The 17,298-nt window shown below is 36.3% G+C and overlaps 1 protein-coding gene across 2 annotated transcripts in view; it reads right to left on the minus strand.

The window, feature by feature from the left end:
• ITGA8 (integrin subunit alpha 8) overlaps positions 1 to 17,298 on the minus strand; it is a 194,916-nt gene that overhangs the window by 149,206 nt on the left and 28,412 nt on the right. For both annotated transcript variants that reach the window (XM_027960110.2, XM_060397387.1), the window contains exons 3-8: positions 16,724 to 16,824; positions 13,397 to 13,520; positions 7,630 to 7,691; positions 5,974 to 6,019; positions 2,589 to 2,714; positions 1,133 to 1,177 (exon numbers count right to left, since the gene is read on the minus strand). In XM_027960110.2, the coding sequence (XP_027815911.2) occupies positions 1,133 to 1,177; positions 2,589 to 2,714; positions 5,974 to 6,019; positions 7,630 to 7,691; positions 13,397 to 13,520; positions 16,724 to 16,824 (504 nt within the window). The remainder of the gene's footprint in view (positions 1 to 1,132; positions 1,178 to 2,588; positions 2,715 to 5,973; positions 6,020 to 7,629; positions 7,692 to 13,396; positions 13,521 to 16,723; positions 16,825 to 17,298) is intronic.

Below are 17,298 nucleotides of genomic sequence, written 5' to 3' on the forward strand. Positions count from 1 at the left end.
TATGGAGATCTGGGAGATATACGTTCTAATCAGAAGGAGCATCACATGCAAAGGTCCTGAGGTAGACGTGTGTCTGGAGAGTTCCAAGAACAGCAAGGAGGGAAGGATGGCTGGGGTGAGGAGTAAAGGGTAAGGAGATGAGGTTAAAGTAAATGGGCTCTCATGAACAGAGTCTCTTAGGTCATTGTGAAGACTCAGGATTTACACTGAGTGAATTGGGGAATCATTCAGCAAAGAAGTAACACAATGTGACTTCTGTTCCTAAAGGACCAGTTGCCTACTGGATCTAGACTACAGGAGGGCAAAGATGAGAGCAGGGAGACCAGTTAGGAAGCTACTGCAAATGTGCTGATGGAGACCTGAGAGTGGTAGCTGTGGAGGAAGTAAGAGTCAGATTCTGGCTGTCCTTTGAGTTTAGTTAGCAGAATTGGCTCATGGATTGGATAAGGGTGGGGAGTGGAGGAAAGAGCACAATCCAAGGCTGACTTGCAAGGTATTCTGCTTGAGCAGGTTGGCAGATGGCATTGTCACTTACTGAGATGGAGCTGATGGAAGGGAGAGCACGTTTAAATGGAATGATCAGGAGTTCAGGTATAAGCACATTAAGTTTGCAAAAGCCATTCAAATAGCGATGTTAAGTTTTGCGTAGAGACTCTAGGTCTTACACTACATTCCAGCTTCATGGGTACAAGTATAGATACATGTATGGATGTTTACTATGGGCACCTAAAGACACCATGGTCAGAGAAAATGGAGTTGACTTATTTCAGGATCGGACTTGTCAAATAATAAAAATGAAGGGGCATTATGCCATCTGAGATACATGGCAACCACTGCTTCTCACATCCCATAAACATTCAGAATTTCGTTAAAAAAACAGAAATGTATTGTGAAGTAATTTTCCTTCAATAAAAAATAAATAAGTTTGGGGAAAAAAATAGAAATCAACCATCATACTAGGAACTTTGGAGCTTGCAGCCTCATATGGCTACAATGCTATAAGACTATTCAAATGTAATATTGATTAAAAGTTTCAGAATCATTTAAAAATCGCATTCCTAAAAGAGCTTTTTCAGATCACTCTACTTTTCCCATGTTTTATAGATGGCTTGATTTCAACCATGTCTCTCACCTTGCTGAGAGTCCCCAGTAAATTCCCCAGCAGCAACTGAATATCCTGTTTTAAAGAAAAGAGACAAGAGAATCAGATGTTTGATGCCTTTACAAATAATCCATAATCTAGAAACATGAAGGAACTATCATAGCACTAGTCGGTGCAGAAATCCTGACAAATACTGTAATATAAAAGTCTAGAATTCTATAAAGAGGAAAACCAATCAAGCCAAGACGTACACTAAATCTTAGAAGTATAATAGATCTGCGCCTTCTGAGTGTGGCTACATGATTGGATTTTGAGGTCCCTTTGAGAAGCAGGAATGCTCCATTGCCCATCTTTACATGTGAATTGTGGTCTTTGCCTTTCAAGAGCTGCTGATTCATCATAATCAGATATCATTACTCTAAAAGGCTAACTCTTACGCTCAGGTTTTGCTATTTCTGATCACCAACAAGGCCTACTTCTTATACCTTTGCTGACCTAAGAAAAATGCACAATGTGAGAGTTGCAAATTAAATTTTATTGGGGGCAAAATGAGGACTATAGCTCAGGAGACAGCATTTCAGATAGCTCTAAGCAACTGCTCCAAAGAGCTAGGAAGGAAGGTAAGTATATATGTGATTTTGGTGAAGGGGGAGTATATGCACTCAAGCACATAATTTTTCACTGAAAGTTTCTGCTAGTCAAAAGGAGCAGTCATCACCATGAAGGAATTTCATGCTTTTCTAGATATGAGGAGATACAGGAACTGGGGCTCATAAAATCATCTCCTGAGAGTATCTAATTATCTGAAGACTTGTTCTGCCAGTTTTCCCAGAGTATAGAGCGCCGCATTTCTGCTCTCCACCCTGAACTCCTTTCAGGGGCATGTTGAAGGTCAGCAACTGCAGCAGCACATGGTTTAAGCCTTGCAGAGGTAGATGACAAGTGCCCATAGCAGATGTCAATTTGTACTTGAACCTTCAATGATAATTCCCCACGAATTTTACTTGGCTCTAAAATGAGGTAAGGTGATAAAAGAGAACTACACTTTTTTAAAGTTCATTAAGGAATCAAAATGCCAATACAATACCAAAGAGACAATAGTGATGAAATGGCATTGGGTGGCTGCACATTTTGAGAACATTTCAGCAACTGGAAAGTTTTTTGTTCTTTCTAGAAACTGGAAAAGACTAGCATCATTTTGTCCAGGTGGCACAGGGCATCCTCACTGATACACAATATCTACAATTGGCAAAATATTTTATGTGCAATAGACTGTCAGGGAGCCTATAAAATAGCTATCAAACTATGTCGATTATATAGAACAGCTGAATCAGAAGACAAGAAAGTTAAGAGTCCACATCAAGCTATTAAGAAAACTTCCGTAAGGTGCCATATATTATCAGCTAAGTGAGGGATAAAGTTTGCCTCAACATTTCATATACTTTTCTTTTGAGAAATCACAAATATCTCAAGCAATGCATCTCACCAAGGTAACTGTCATCGTAGGAAGCTGGAGCCACTTCTGTCTGCTTTTCTCCAGCCAATTTCCTTAGGATATCCTTGAATGAATAGTTTGCAATGATATCTGCAATACTGGCTGTGATCACCTGACCTGTGGTCAAACAGATTAATAGGTTAACTGAATGAATGCGTGAGTCAGACCCTCCCCATGCAGACACAAGGCATTTGAACAACATTCATGCTCTTGAAAATGATCATGAGATTGCTCTGCAATTTTGACAGTGAATTTCCCTGCCTTGACTAGAATTGCAAGGTAAAGTCACTAACAGTTGCTTAGAGCTTTCCATGCTGACAGAAGAACCAAAGATGAACTATGTAATTTTTTTATATAACGTGTTTTTTCTGTTTTCTTCTTGGAGCATAATTGCTTTCAATGTTGTATTAGTTTCTGCTATACAATGAAGTGAATCAGCTATGTGTATACAAATATCCCCTCCCCTCTAGGACCTCCTTCCCACCCCACCCCCGCCATCCCACCCGTCTAGGTCATCACAGCACTGAGCTGAGCTTCTTGTGCTACCCAGCAGCTTCCCACTAGCTATCTGTTTGACACATGGCAGGGTATGTATGTCAACCCTAATCTCCTGATTCGTCTCACCTTCCCCTTCTTTCTATCAAAATATAGTTGATTTACAATACTATGTTAGTTACAGGCATGCAGCATAGTGATTCAATATTTCAGAGATCAGTACAAGATAATGGGTGTAATTCCCTGTGCTATCCAGTATATCCTTGCTACTTATTTTTTTCACATATAGTAGTCTGCATCTGTTAATCCTGTACCCTTTAATTGTATCTGTTTTCTCCTGCCTTTACATACTCCTTCCACATCCAAATAATAAACATATCTAAGAGTGAAGACACCTGTAGGCAAAATTTACTTGACTAAATTTTTATTCTCGACTATTCTAGCTATAGGAAACACCCTCTAGCTTTGAGATCATCTAGCCAAAATATATCTTGTTACAGATGGGGAAACTGTGACCTAAAGTAGGGGTCTCTGAGCCTGAGGTAAGAGGCAGGATATCAAGTGAAGCTTCATCTGTATTGATAGCTGCTCTCCATAGCTCACATTACCAACTGAGCTCTGCCTCCCGTCAGATCAGTGGCGGCATCAGATTCTCATAAGAGTGTGAACTCGATTGTGCTTGAATCATCCTGAAACCATCCCCCACCCCCAGTCTGTGGAAAAATTATCTTCTATGAAACCGGTCCTTGGCGTGAAAAATGTTGGGGACCTCTGGAAAGAGTTTGAGTACATTCCCTAAGGTCATGGGGTTTTGCTGTTGGAATATTCTGCATTACAAACAAGGTCCTTTTTGGCCTTCCTGTAATACTTTTTGTGTTCTCTCAGAGTACAGATGTATTAGCTCTAAATCACTTACTAAGTTAATAGACTATAAAACATATCAACTTAAGCTAAAGTAAGAAATTACATAATCTCTAAGTCATTCACACTTTATGCTAAAATATATGCACAAAACATAAAAGTAAGACAATGGAAAGCAGCGAGGCCCAGTAAATACAGAGTTTTAGCAAAAAGAGAATCCATGGCTGCCAACATTGATATGATAAGACCACTGGCTAATCTCCCCAAATAAAGTCACTATCAGAAGTCTTGAAACATGATTGTATTGAGATAGACATGAATCAAAAAGATGGCCAGCAATGTTCCACTAAAACTTTTATGCATTCCCATATGTATTATGGACATCTAAGGAAAAAGTGTGATCTCATGTTCTTTGGGAGAAAACTGGAGGACTGCTTTCAAGAGACTAACACTGAATATTGAATTTAAAGCCAAATTATTCCTTGGGAATTCACCCATTCCCACAGTTTTTCTGTTTGAAGTTCCAAAAGAATAAAACTGTTAAACCAGGCCATAACTATCTCCAAGTGGCCGTGACTGAAATGACTGCTCTTATATTAAGATGATTGTATTTACACATGCGTTTCTGAACAATGTCTGTACAATGTGCCAATTTTCTGTGGGTAAAAGTTGAATACCCTCTCCCTCTTTCCATGAACACACTGTCTTTGCTTATTTCCTTTAGTTGCTTCTATAGATATAATCTTAAGACTGAGTAAAAATTTAAAGTATCTGTCTCAGACAAATCCCTGTGCCCTTGATAGGGCTGATTTTCAGTCTGTCATTGGTATAATACCCTTTTTTCAACGTAAAGAAAGAATTATGTGAAATTAATCAAGTGATTTAGAACAAAATCTTTTCAAAGACACACGTTTTATTCAACCCCTACACAAAATATATTACTTTCCAGTTTACAAAATAATGTTTAAAGGAGTCAAAGGTTAATTCTTTGATGTTTATATCTGTATACTTATGAATTAAGCTAAACAGTACAGTAATTTCATGTAAAATTTTACCATAAATCGATCTCACCTGTATCTTTCACATTGGCATTTTAAACACGATCAGGTGTCTTCCATTAAAAACAAAAACCACTTCACTCAACTATTCATCTCTCTCATATTCTACTCTATCTTTATGCTAAACTTGACAGCCAAATTGTCTGTATTCTCTGTGATCTCTCTTTAGGCATCCCATTCACATTCCTGGCTTCAGTTATCACCAGTATGCTAGTTCTTATTTTAGCCTAGATATCGTCTCTGAGTTTACGCTCACATATCTAAATACTTATATGAAAAGTCTTGGACATCTCAGACATGTTCATGTTCAACATAACCAAAAGCAAACTTATCATCTGCCTTCCCCAGCCCCCTCCCACCCCATCGTCTTTCGTCTTCCAGTGTTCTCCATCTCAGGGACTAGGATTCACCTACACCTATTCAGTTACAAAAGACCGAAACATATTTGTGGGACTTTTCTGGTGGTCCAGTGGTTAGGACTTGGTGCTTTCGCTGCAGAGCACAGGTTATATTTCATCTGTCAGCCAGCATTCAGAACACATGACACCCCTGCATGGGACCACCCCAGAGAAGCCTCCTATGCTCTCACAGCCCTGTCTTGACATACCTTTCCTTGCTAGTATCGTGCCTGGAGTTTCTCAAGCATTAGGCTGGCCGAAAAGTTCCAGATGGTAACCTCTGCAAGTTCCTACTCATTACTATATCCTCAGCATCCAGCACAAAGTCTGGCATGGCCTCAATATGCATTTATTGAATAAAGGAATGTAGTTGTCACAGTATTGTAAAGTATCATTTATATCACAGAGTATCAACGTAAACTGAAATGATGCTTCCTTCACTGGAGAAACTAACAATTTGGAGATAAAATTAACATAATAAAAAGTCAGCACTTGATGTTATTTCTGTTTCATCTCCTTGTTAGAAACAACCAAGGGGATTTCTTCTCTGCTAACAGGACATACCTTGCCAATAAAAACTTCCAGGGCCTCCAACTATAAGGTCTCCATTCTACAAAACAGAAACAGCAATAACAATTGAAAAACTGAGATTTTTTTTTAAGCAAGTCATTTTATTTTATTTTTATTTTTTTACTTTACGATACTGTATTGGTTTTGCCATACATTGACATGAATCCGCCACAGGTGTACATGAGTTCCCAATCCTGAATCCCCCTCTCACCTCCCTCCTCATATCGTCTCTCTGGGTCATCCCAGTGCACCAGTCCCAAGCATCCTGTATCCTGTATCGAACCTAGACTGGCGATTCGTTTCTTACATGATAGTATACATTTTTCAATGCCATTCTCCCAAATCATCCCACCCTCTCCCTCTCCCACAGAGTCCAAAAGTCTGTTCTATACATCTGTGTCTCTTTGCTGTCTCGCATACAGGGTTATCATTACCATCTTTCTAAATTCCATATATATGTGTTAGTATATTGTGTTGGTATTTGGGTGAGAAATGACTGTTCATAAGCATTGCCCCCAAAATTTGCATACATAAAGTAATTTTTAAAAGAGGCCCTTATATCTGAGTCATGCAAGTCATTTTCTTTCCTTTTATAGCTTTGTTATTTATGTGTTATCACATTAAATAATTTTAATTAGGTTCAATTAGGTAAGTAAAATTTTCTCCCCTGAGAATATATATATTCAGGCTTTTGGCACTGCCTCAGATAAGCAAAGGGCTTTCCTGGTGCCTCAGATGGTAAAAAATCTTCCTGCAATGTGGAAGACCTGGATACGATCCCTGGGTTGGAAAGATCCCCTGGGGAAGGAAATGACAACCCACTCCAGTATTCTTGCCTGGAGAATTCCACGGACAGAGGAGTCTGGCGGGCTACAGTCCATGGGGTTACAAGAGTCAGATACCACTGAAGCAACTAACACTTTCAGGTAAGCAAAAGATCTACATGTTTCATGATGCACAGTTCTGTAGACATGGTCTTTCGAGACTATAGCAATGAAAAGAAAATTTGGTTCCTGTTTATTTCAAGGTCACAGTTATGCCTATCTTTTCCTACACATCTGCAAACCCATCCTTTCCCAAGAGAGACTGTGAAAACTCCAGATAAAAATTTTGTTTTCCTTATCACCCCACCTTCCATATCCTACATCCTTAACTTTCAGTGAGGAAAAACACACAAGACAAAGAAAGTAAGATTTTAGATGTTGAGATTTAGATGTTTAGATGTCAAAACCATAGCATCTTTGCCTCCTATATTCTTACTAGATATCTCTGTTTTTAATTTTGTGAAAGGATATGTGAATTTCAACAGTAATGTGAAATCTAATCATCCAATTACAGCTGAGATAAAAATTATAGATTCTTGTGATCTTTTTAGAAACATATTTCTTTACTAAGTTTTTGCGATTTTCATTTAAAAAGACTGTTGTTTTTCAACCTGTGTATTTCTTTTCTATTAACAGATTATCACATGCAGAGATGTTTACAAATAAAAAAATTTAAATTGCCAAAACAGGTTAGGTATATACCTAAATGTTCTCTTGATGGTGGCAGATAGGGGGTAGATAGAAGCGGGAATGAGAGGCAGGGGGTAAAAAAAAAAATCAAACAGGTAAAATAAATTTTAGAAGCTATAAGACCAAAAGAATTTACCTTATAAAAATCCAGACTAAATCCTGCTTGGCAGTAACCCTGGCCTTCAGGATCAGCATTGCCTGGAATGATCAAAAGATACAAACATATAATGCTATCATTGCCAAGATATATTTTTAATAATTAAATTTTAATATATTTTATATTTTTAATATACTTCTAAATTTAAAATGATCAGTGTGTGTTCTACTACTTATTCTAAAAATTTATTCTAAGTAATTTCTTAAAGAGTTCAATCTGTTTTCTTATCCCAAATGGCACTGTCATTTTATACTAAGATCAATAGGAATAATGTTCCTCGAAGTTATGATACTAGGTTTTACAACTCATGTTTATTTGAAGAAATAATATGTCCATCTCTCAGTTATGTCCCAAGTTTTGCAAATGGCAGTAACGTGTTTCCAGGGCACCCATGTGCTCTGACTGAAGCAATGCTACAAGAAAAAGAGAGCTAAACTGGCTCACGTGTGTGGAGCCAGTTTCTGCTGGGAGCACCGATGAGAGTTTTAATTTTCATGATCTCTCATACAAAATTAACTTCAAATTATTCTCTTATCGTTAGGTAAATTTGGACATTGCATTTCTGATCACAAGGCATCTCACAGGGACACTAGTGTTTACAAAAGAGAACACTCTCTAGAAATGGCTTGTTTTATACTCTCTGCAGTGCAATTCACTAAGTGTATGTCCAATTGGATTTTATTACACAGCTTTTTAAACCATAAGCCCGTCAACATGTGGATTCCCAGCATATTAGAATCCTGGGACATCAGAATGAAGAATGTACTACTTGTCAGTTGCACTTTAAAAGACCATCTACAATTTCTCAAGCACTTAAATTAAAACCAAAATACAGTTCAGTGGAAGGAATCTCAGTTATTATACTGTTAGATTTAAACATGAAAATAATTACCCCTTTCTTATCAAGGATACTCCTGAATGGAAACTAAAATAAGAGGGCAGGAAAGGAAATGCATATCATCACAGGAAGAATTTATAGGCTGGACATGTGCTTGTTGCAGACGATTTCTGAAATGGATCTGGCCTTTGCAGCTTTTCCTAGAATGTCTTCTGTTTTTTCTTTTCTTTGGTTAGTTCTTAGCTAATTTTAGCACTGTCATCAGCCATTCTTTCCAGATGCTCCCTTTATATTTTAAAATACTTTTTACCTCATATACTCTATTTTGCTTTTTTTGTGTGTGATCTGTTTTTAATTCAAATGTCAATTGATGTTTTGTGGGCTCTTTTAGGCTAAGTTCTATTTTTCTAGCTTTGCTAAGGTATATTTAATATACAAAAATGCACATCTTAATGTGTACATTTTGATGAGTTTAGGCATATGCCTGATAGTACGATACCACGACCACCATCAAGGGAATAAACATATTCATTACCTCCAAAAGTTTCCTGTGCACCTCCTGCAAAACAGCTATTGCTTTTTTGTTTGTTTTTTCTGGTGAAAACAGTTAGCAGATCTATCCTCATAACAGATGTTTACTGCACAGTACTTACAATATATTTTATTTTATAACTATATTTCTGGTTCATAATTCTGAATGTTGCAGAGTTCCTTAAAGTCTCATCTGTATAACCTCAGATGTCCAGGTACCATTCTTCTAGAAGTCCATGTGTGTAAATATTTGTATGTACTCAGAAATATAGATGAATACATGATATATGATTATGTAAATACACATGTATAATCTTGACTATATTTAAGAAATAAATTTTAATGCAAAAACCTTTTTAGAAATTCTTTTGAAAATCAACTCTGATTTTTTCAATATTGTAAATCATTCAGAAAGGAAGAAACAGGACCATTCTTTGAAATCACTTTGCTTCAAAACAGGAAACTAAAAAAAATTGAATAATTTTTCACAAAATTCATTAAGAAAATAGCTAACTTCAAACGCTGAAGTGGTGATTATGATAGAAATGGGAGGTTATTTCCTTTGTAAAGTAAGTTTTTCTCTTAGAATTATAGTTTATGAGAGCTGAAGGAATCTTTCTTCCCAGAACTTCAGAGCTTCTGTGAACTTTACAATTATGTCCCAGAGTAAACTCAGGAATTCAGGGAATGATGCTCTCACGTGTTTGCTTTCCAAGGAGATTGGAAGGGTGTCTGCCAACTATTGCCACCTGAATTATGAATGACCGTAAAGTGACAGGCATGTCATTAGCATGAATGAGCAGACTACCACCCAAAACTCTCAAAGTGTCAGTAGCGGGGCTTTGTGGTGTGAAATGAACATGAGCGGCTTCTTAGAATCCGCTTTTGAAAGTAATATTTCTGTTCTGTGATACTGACCACACGCTCATGAACAAGCTGCTTTGTGTTAATGAACTGTGAACTCCTCAGAGAACACAGGAAGTGGGCTGCTTGGGTGCCTTTGAGGAGGAAGTACGCCCAGTAAGAGAGAGATTAGGAGGATGTGAACACTGGAGTTGTGTGCTAGAGAGGGAAGAATTCCGGACCATTTGTTTGGTTACTCTTCAATTCAACATAAACTTCACCACTACTTTTGTCAAGCTATCCTTTGATTTAGGAAAGTAAGTGCTAAATCAATTGGCAACACAATGTACCCATGTAATTCAAAATGCAAGCATACTATAATTTAAATTTTTAGATAATAATTCAAACTCCCCCTGAAACTCTTATCCCACAAGTTTAGATGCCTTGTGCAGTATTTTAATCTGAGCTCTCCCATCACATGGGCAGTCAGATAAAAGGCAAAACAAGAAGCAGTAACAAGTTTCCTAAACAGTCATCCCTGATGGTGGTTGGAATAAGATATATCATCGAGGCAGGAGGCATGCAAAGCGTGGACTTGTCATTTCAGCCATAATAGTTTACTGCTATGGGAGGTATTTTTAGTAAATCATGAGAAATATGATATGGATAGGTGTAAAAATCGATGAAACAAGTTCAGGTTTGAATCTAAGCTCTATCATTAGTTGTATGAATAAATTCAGAAATTATTTATTGCTCTACCTGACTTTCATCATAAGCATAATAATACAGTAAGTCCCCGACATCCAACAAGTTCAGTTCTCAGTGTTGGTAAGCCCAATTTGTTTATAAGATGTAAATCCAACAAAGATAGCCTAGATACTGAACTAAGACAGTCGGCTATATAACACTGCACTGTCATAGGTTTATAAAACTTTTCACACAAATAACACGTTAAAAAAAAAAAAAGACAAAAAATCAAACATTTTTAATCTAACAATACCGTAGTACCAGCTACATCATCACTGCTTTTACACTTGCTTCCAGATATCCTGGGCTTGAAATAAAGGTACCGTACTACTGTACTGTACTTTTCAGTAAAGTACACAAAAGCACAGCCATTGGAGAGCATGCATGCATGGGGCAATGTATGCCAGACATGTGAACTAACTTACGTGACTGCAGATGCGAACCCACATTCACATTTTAGGAAGTTTGCAACTTGAAGGTTCATATGTAGGGGACTTACTACAATGACCTCTTATTGAACCCAGGGGCACAACACCTTGAGTGGAAGGTGACACGAAATATCCCTCTTAATGACTGTTGCCTGTGCTTGGAAAGCCCCTGCTTTCCAGCTGTAATAACTACTAAGAGAAGCCCTTCCCACCATCCTGTTCAAACAGGCTCTTCTCCCTACCCAGGCATGTCACTCCCTACTCTCATGCTTTGCTATATTTTTTCTGTAGCACTTTTCACTACCTGATGTTTTATTAGAAACATTTATTTTTAAAATTTTTTGTTGAGATATAATTGATTTAACATTTTATTAGTCCAAAGTGTACAACAACAATAATATGGATATACTGTGAAATGATTACTATGGTATATGCAGTTAACATCCACCACCACATAATGACTGTTTTATAAAGCTCTTAAGATCTGCTCTCATAGCAACTTTCAACTGTACAATATGGGATCACTAACTATAGTTACATCCCCAGGATATATCTTGTAACTGGAAGTTTGTGCTTTTTGACCACCTTCACCCATTTAGCCCACACCCCTACCTTGTCAACTACCAATCTGTACTCTCTTTTTGTGAGTTTGTGTTTTTTTTTTTAAAGATTCTGCATATGATATCATACAGAATGTTTTTCTTTCTCTATCTGACTTATTTCACTTAGTGTAATACCCATGCATGTTGTCATCCATGGCAAGATTTTATCATTATTTTTTATGGCTGAATAATATTCCATTGTGTATATATCTATATCCCATTTCTATTCCACATTTCCTTTATCCACTCATCTACTGATGGACACTTTGGTGGTTTCCATGTCTTGGCCATTGTAAATAATGCTGCAATGGACATGTGGGCAGATACCCTTTCAAGACAGTGATTTCATTTCTTTTGGATAAATACCTAGAAGTTGAATTGCTGGACCTGAACTTTCTTATTTACACATATGCTATCTCTCTTCTGGATTAGAATATGTTTTTTGAAGGCACAGATTTGCTTTCTCTTGTTCTCTGCTTTATTCCCTTAACAATAGACTAATTAGTACTCATCACTGAGACCACAGACATCATTGAATTTATTACCTATGGATATCATTGAGCCTATTACCTATGAGCAACACCTCTTTTAAAGCCATTCAAAGAAAAATTCTGAGTTGACTGATTATTCAATTCAGCTGACACTTGCCAAGATGCGAGAAAGTGCCTGGTTTATTTCAGTATTTTAAAACAGGAAGTTATAATCTTCTTCTTACCAAAATCCTCACCACAAGCTCCCAGAATTAACTATTTCATTCCCAGCCCTTTTGATTTCTACACTTTAGAGGCCTCTTTAAGAACCTTCTAATGCCCCTGATCCATTCTTTACTTCACTGTTTGATCTCTGATATGTTTGCTCATTATCTGGCCTAAATTAATCTTGAAATTTAAAAATATTCACATGAAATAGGTAAACTTATAGTTTTGGGAATCTAATTTAGGTTGAGTTTTTTAAAATCAATATTCTGAAATCAGTCATCAGAATGTTCTTTTCAATGGCATTACTTTCTCTAACATGGTCTTGTGAATTCTTAAGAATAAGAATAAAAATCCACTAGTTTCTTACTGATAAACCCCAATGCTCTACATGACAGAAAAGTGGAAGAATTCACAAAAGGACTCTGAGTAGATCCATGAATCCAGAGTGCTGTCCCAAGGTCCTTGTGTGATATTCCCAAAGGAAAGGGTTGAACAGTGGTGCTCCAAAGATGGCGCTTACAGGCTTGCTTTAAAGGATACTTCACCAGAAGATTCCCAGAACTGCCAGATGAGACATGGACTCCAAATGTACAGAATATTTTGAAAAATGGGATTAAACACATAAAGAAGGAAGGTATATCATGCTGACAACCTGAGTACACAGATGCCAAAGAACACAATAGCCAGTGAGAACCAGGCCGGATGGAGACCTGCTCAGGTGCCTCTAGGTACAACCATGCTAACTAACACCTTTCCTGCAATTAACAAGTGGACCGTTAGCATTTTTCAAATGCAGAGTGAGTTTTGAGTAAAGTTGGAGAGCTTAAGGCCTACAATAAGGAGCCAATCAATTTGACTGCCGAATTCTTCTAAAATACAGAAGAGGATCAGCAGAATTCCATGTCCTGGTTCCCATGTCACAGCTAGGCCTCCTGTGAGACTGTCAGTCTTTTACGCCATTGCTTTTTTCCTTAGCAATGGTGTTTGGGGATCATCTGCATGGGCTACTGCAGAAAAACTAGTGAGCTAAGTTCAGTTTCAAGAATAAAAATAACTTACTGTTCCGACAAGGAGAGTACTCAGCATACGCACTGAAATTCTGAATTGCTACATAGCAAGTGCCAACTGGGTCCTTTTCTGGTGCTGGTTTAAGAGTCCTCCAGTGATATAATGGAGCACAAGCCTGTGAAACATCAAAGACAATAAATATTTTTTTTTATGTAGATTCCACATACTATGCTTTGATTTGGCTTGTTGAATGGACCTAAATCTGTAACAAACAATACTAAATTATTAGATGACTTAATTGGCCTCCAGTATGCTAATCAGTACCTTGGTAGTCAGAATTAATTAAACTTCCTAAGTCAATTTCTCAAAATTAATACACCATAGAATTGGAACAAATTAAACATATACAAAAGAATGAGATTTTGTCCCACAGGATATTAAATCAAATAAAAGCAGCCTGACAAAAGTAAATATTTACGAAAGGTAAAGAACTCATATTTTCTTTTTTTTTTCTTTAAATTGGACCTGCATAAAAGCAAATGACCATTTAAACAGTGAATGAATTAGTGCAATGTCTTAAAATAAGAACTAGGTCCTTTCTTTGTCTAATTATTACTTGAAGAAAACTCTTTTCAAATCAAAAGATGATGACGAGTTTATAAACCTCTGTTTTGTGGATTCCCTTGGTTTCTCAGTGAGGGTGTATCTGATGATTTTTTTTTAAACAATGACTTACATTTGGGCTGATGCCCCCTTATCGCAATGGGCTTATTTTTCATTTAATGATTTTTATTCACGACAAAACAAAAATTAAATAATGGTAAGAAAAATACGATTCTTGAGTGAAATCCTCTGGTTGCTTCTTCAGAAGCTTGGATTATAACAACAGCATGCTATTTGGAAAGATTATCAGATATAAAAGATGATATATGAAATCTTCTTTAAGCAGAGAACACTGCTAGGAACAAGAGAAGCAATAAAAACACGTGCACCTTTTTGACTTCTGTTTCGCTAGTTTGAATCCTACATAAGTGTGTTCTTTTCTGAATATTCAAGAATCACTTCTAAGGATACAGAAATACATATTTTTCTAGAATAATGGAACCACTAGCTCCTCTCCAAATTTGATGACATCACACTTGAAACAATGCCGGAAAATGGAAAGCAGATCCCAATTTTAAAGTCTTTTCACAATTCCAAACACATCCTTGGTAATCAGTCTAATGTGTAACGACTTCTAGTAAAGATTAGTTTACAAAGTAGCACTCTTCTTACTTGAGAATATAAATCATCTTTGCTCAAAAACTTAAGTTTGGTTTGTTTGTTTGTTTGTTTGTTTTTTGTCTCCTTCTAGATTGTAATGTCTTGGCCAATACTGAAAAACTCTGACTCATCTAAGTTTCTTAACTTAGGGCCCTATTAGTGATCTGAGAAGGTATATGGTTAAGACATTTAACATAATGTGGAATGCTAAGGAGTTTGAACAGGGAAAGCACTACCTCTGTGACTCAGTATAAGCCAATTCGCCTCACTTTCCACATCACCATAGAATATTTCAATGCCATGAAGATTCTTTCCAGTGCTTGCCTGCTTTCTGTCCTAAAAAGTTATCTTTTTTATACCAGCTCAGTTTCACACAGATGTGAAGCACAGTGATATGGCAATATTCGGGCTTTGACCCAGATTTAACATGTACACATATGATTCCTGAATATTCAAAACTATACTTCTGTTCATAGCAATTTGGTGTTCTAATAATTGTCACATAGGGTAGAATTTAATTCTTTATTAAAACTGAAAAGGGACTTTGTAGTATTCTATTTCCTATCTCACAATTTTGAAATTGCAAGCATGCCCTCAAATTAAACATTTTTATTATGAACACGGTGTGTCATTTATATTTTCAATGATTCTGAAGACTTCTACAAATATTGAATAAATGCACAACAGTGTTACAGATAAATTTTGAAGACTTAAAATCAATACGGTATCCAAAGATTTTTTTTTTAACCCCAAGCAGCTATAGATGGAATCAGCTTTTCAATAGTTATTCACATACATTGTAAGGCACTAAATGATTAAAGAGTTTGCTTTTTTTTTTTTTTAACCAATTCTGGAATTTGAGAACTATATTAAAGCAAATAACAATTCTACAGAGATACTGTAAATGCTGTATTTGTAACTAAAGAGGGTTATCTATATTTGATACCTGTTTTACGTCAAATAAAGCAAAGCATTTCCTTTTAGATACTTATTAAATCATAATTCAAAGAGCTTTAAACAAATTCTAAAAACCAAAGTTACTGCTTTATTTTGTAAGTAAATTAGAGCCAACAGTAAAAAAATTCCCCCCAAATATATATTTTCAGATCAGCTTAATATCATTTTTCCTCAATAAATTAGACATGTATTATCACTTGGAACTACAGAGAAGAGAATCATAAAGTCACAGCTTTTTAAAGCCAAAGATCTCTATCTGGGAGTGAGAAATCTTTAAAAATTATCAGTGAACTCAGAGAACCATGCAATCAGTAGTTATATATTTTTATATATTTATTTAAATAGGATAATTATAATATTGTGATGATTTTTTACATACATGAGTATGGTACCGGCACAAAAACAGAAACATAGATCAATGAAACAAAATAGAAAGCCTGGAGATAAATCCACGCACCTATAAGGTGTTCACCTTATCTTTGACAAAGAGGCAAAGATATACAATGGAGAAAGGACAGTCTCTTCAACAAGTGGTGCTGGGAAAACTTGTCAACTATGTGTAATAGAATGAAATTAGAACAACTTTCTAACAGCATTTACAAAATAAGCTCAAAATGAATTTAAAGACCTAAACATAAGACCAGAAACTATAAAACTCTTAGAGGAAAACATAAGCAGAACACTCTGTGACATAAATCACAGTAGGATCCTCTATGGTTGCCGTATTTTTAAAGAAAACTTTCTGATAGTTCTAAAGAGGATCAATGATACCACAGGAGATTAACTTTAAAACAATCCTAATAGTAGTAATACTATTTTTCAGGTCAAATTTCTATCAGCCTTTTAAGTCAATCTTAGGCAATAAAATATTTACCTTTTTAGGATTTAGCTTTTATTTTTCTATCTTCCTTATTAGTTTTGAAATATTTGAAAAGATCTACCCAATTTTCTGGAAAACCAGCCTTATTTCCCATTGCTTTAAAGACTAAAATAGATTCTTTAATTTTAAGCACTAATATTTTTGGTAATGCTGATAATCTTATCTTTGAAAATCGGATATGTTCCTACATGAATGGATTTTTGTACGTACGAGTTTTAAAACATTTCAGCATACATATTACTCCATAGCAGCCCCAACAGCACACAGCTGATACTCACCACCACTTTTCCTTTGTGAGCTCTCACTGTTGCTCCAAACCACTGATTCGATTTAAACTCTATAGGTTCCTTGGTTCCATTAACTCTTATCTTTCTGTTGTCTGGCAAGGAGGACACATAAATCGTTAATCATTGTAAGACTTGGCAGCCAATTAAAATACGTGATAATGAATCTGCCCATTAAAAAACAATCTCCATACACATGAGGGGGCGGTTATTTGATTAAGTCTAAGCTAGACCTTCCACTTAGAAAAATACCAGTCAAATGGAAATACATATTTGAACATGACAGTTCCTACCTTAAAGCATTTTTTTAAATGACTTACATTTTCAAGGATAAGGGTACTACAAACTTGATGTAGACTCTGACAGTCTGGAATCTACACTTTGGTCATTGATTTGTATCAGATGGAAGACCAAACATTCATAACTACTCTGAGGGGCGGTCCTAAGATGGCAGAGGAATAGGACGGGAGACCACTTTCTCCCCCACAAATTCATCAAAAGAACATTTAAACGCTGAGTAAATTCCATAACTACTCTGAGGAATTCCAAATCTTTTCTGAAAGTAAAAC

The sequence above is a fragment of the Ovis aries genome, chromosome 13 (assembly GCF_016772045.2).
Source record: "Ovis aries strain OAR_USU_Benz2616 breed Rambouillet chromosome 13, ARS-UI_Ramb_v3.0, whole genome shotgun sequence".
Taxonomy (NCBI): domain Eukaryota; kingdom Metazoa; phylum Chordata; class Mammalia; order Artiodactyla; family Bovidae; genus Ovis; species Ovis aries.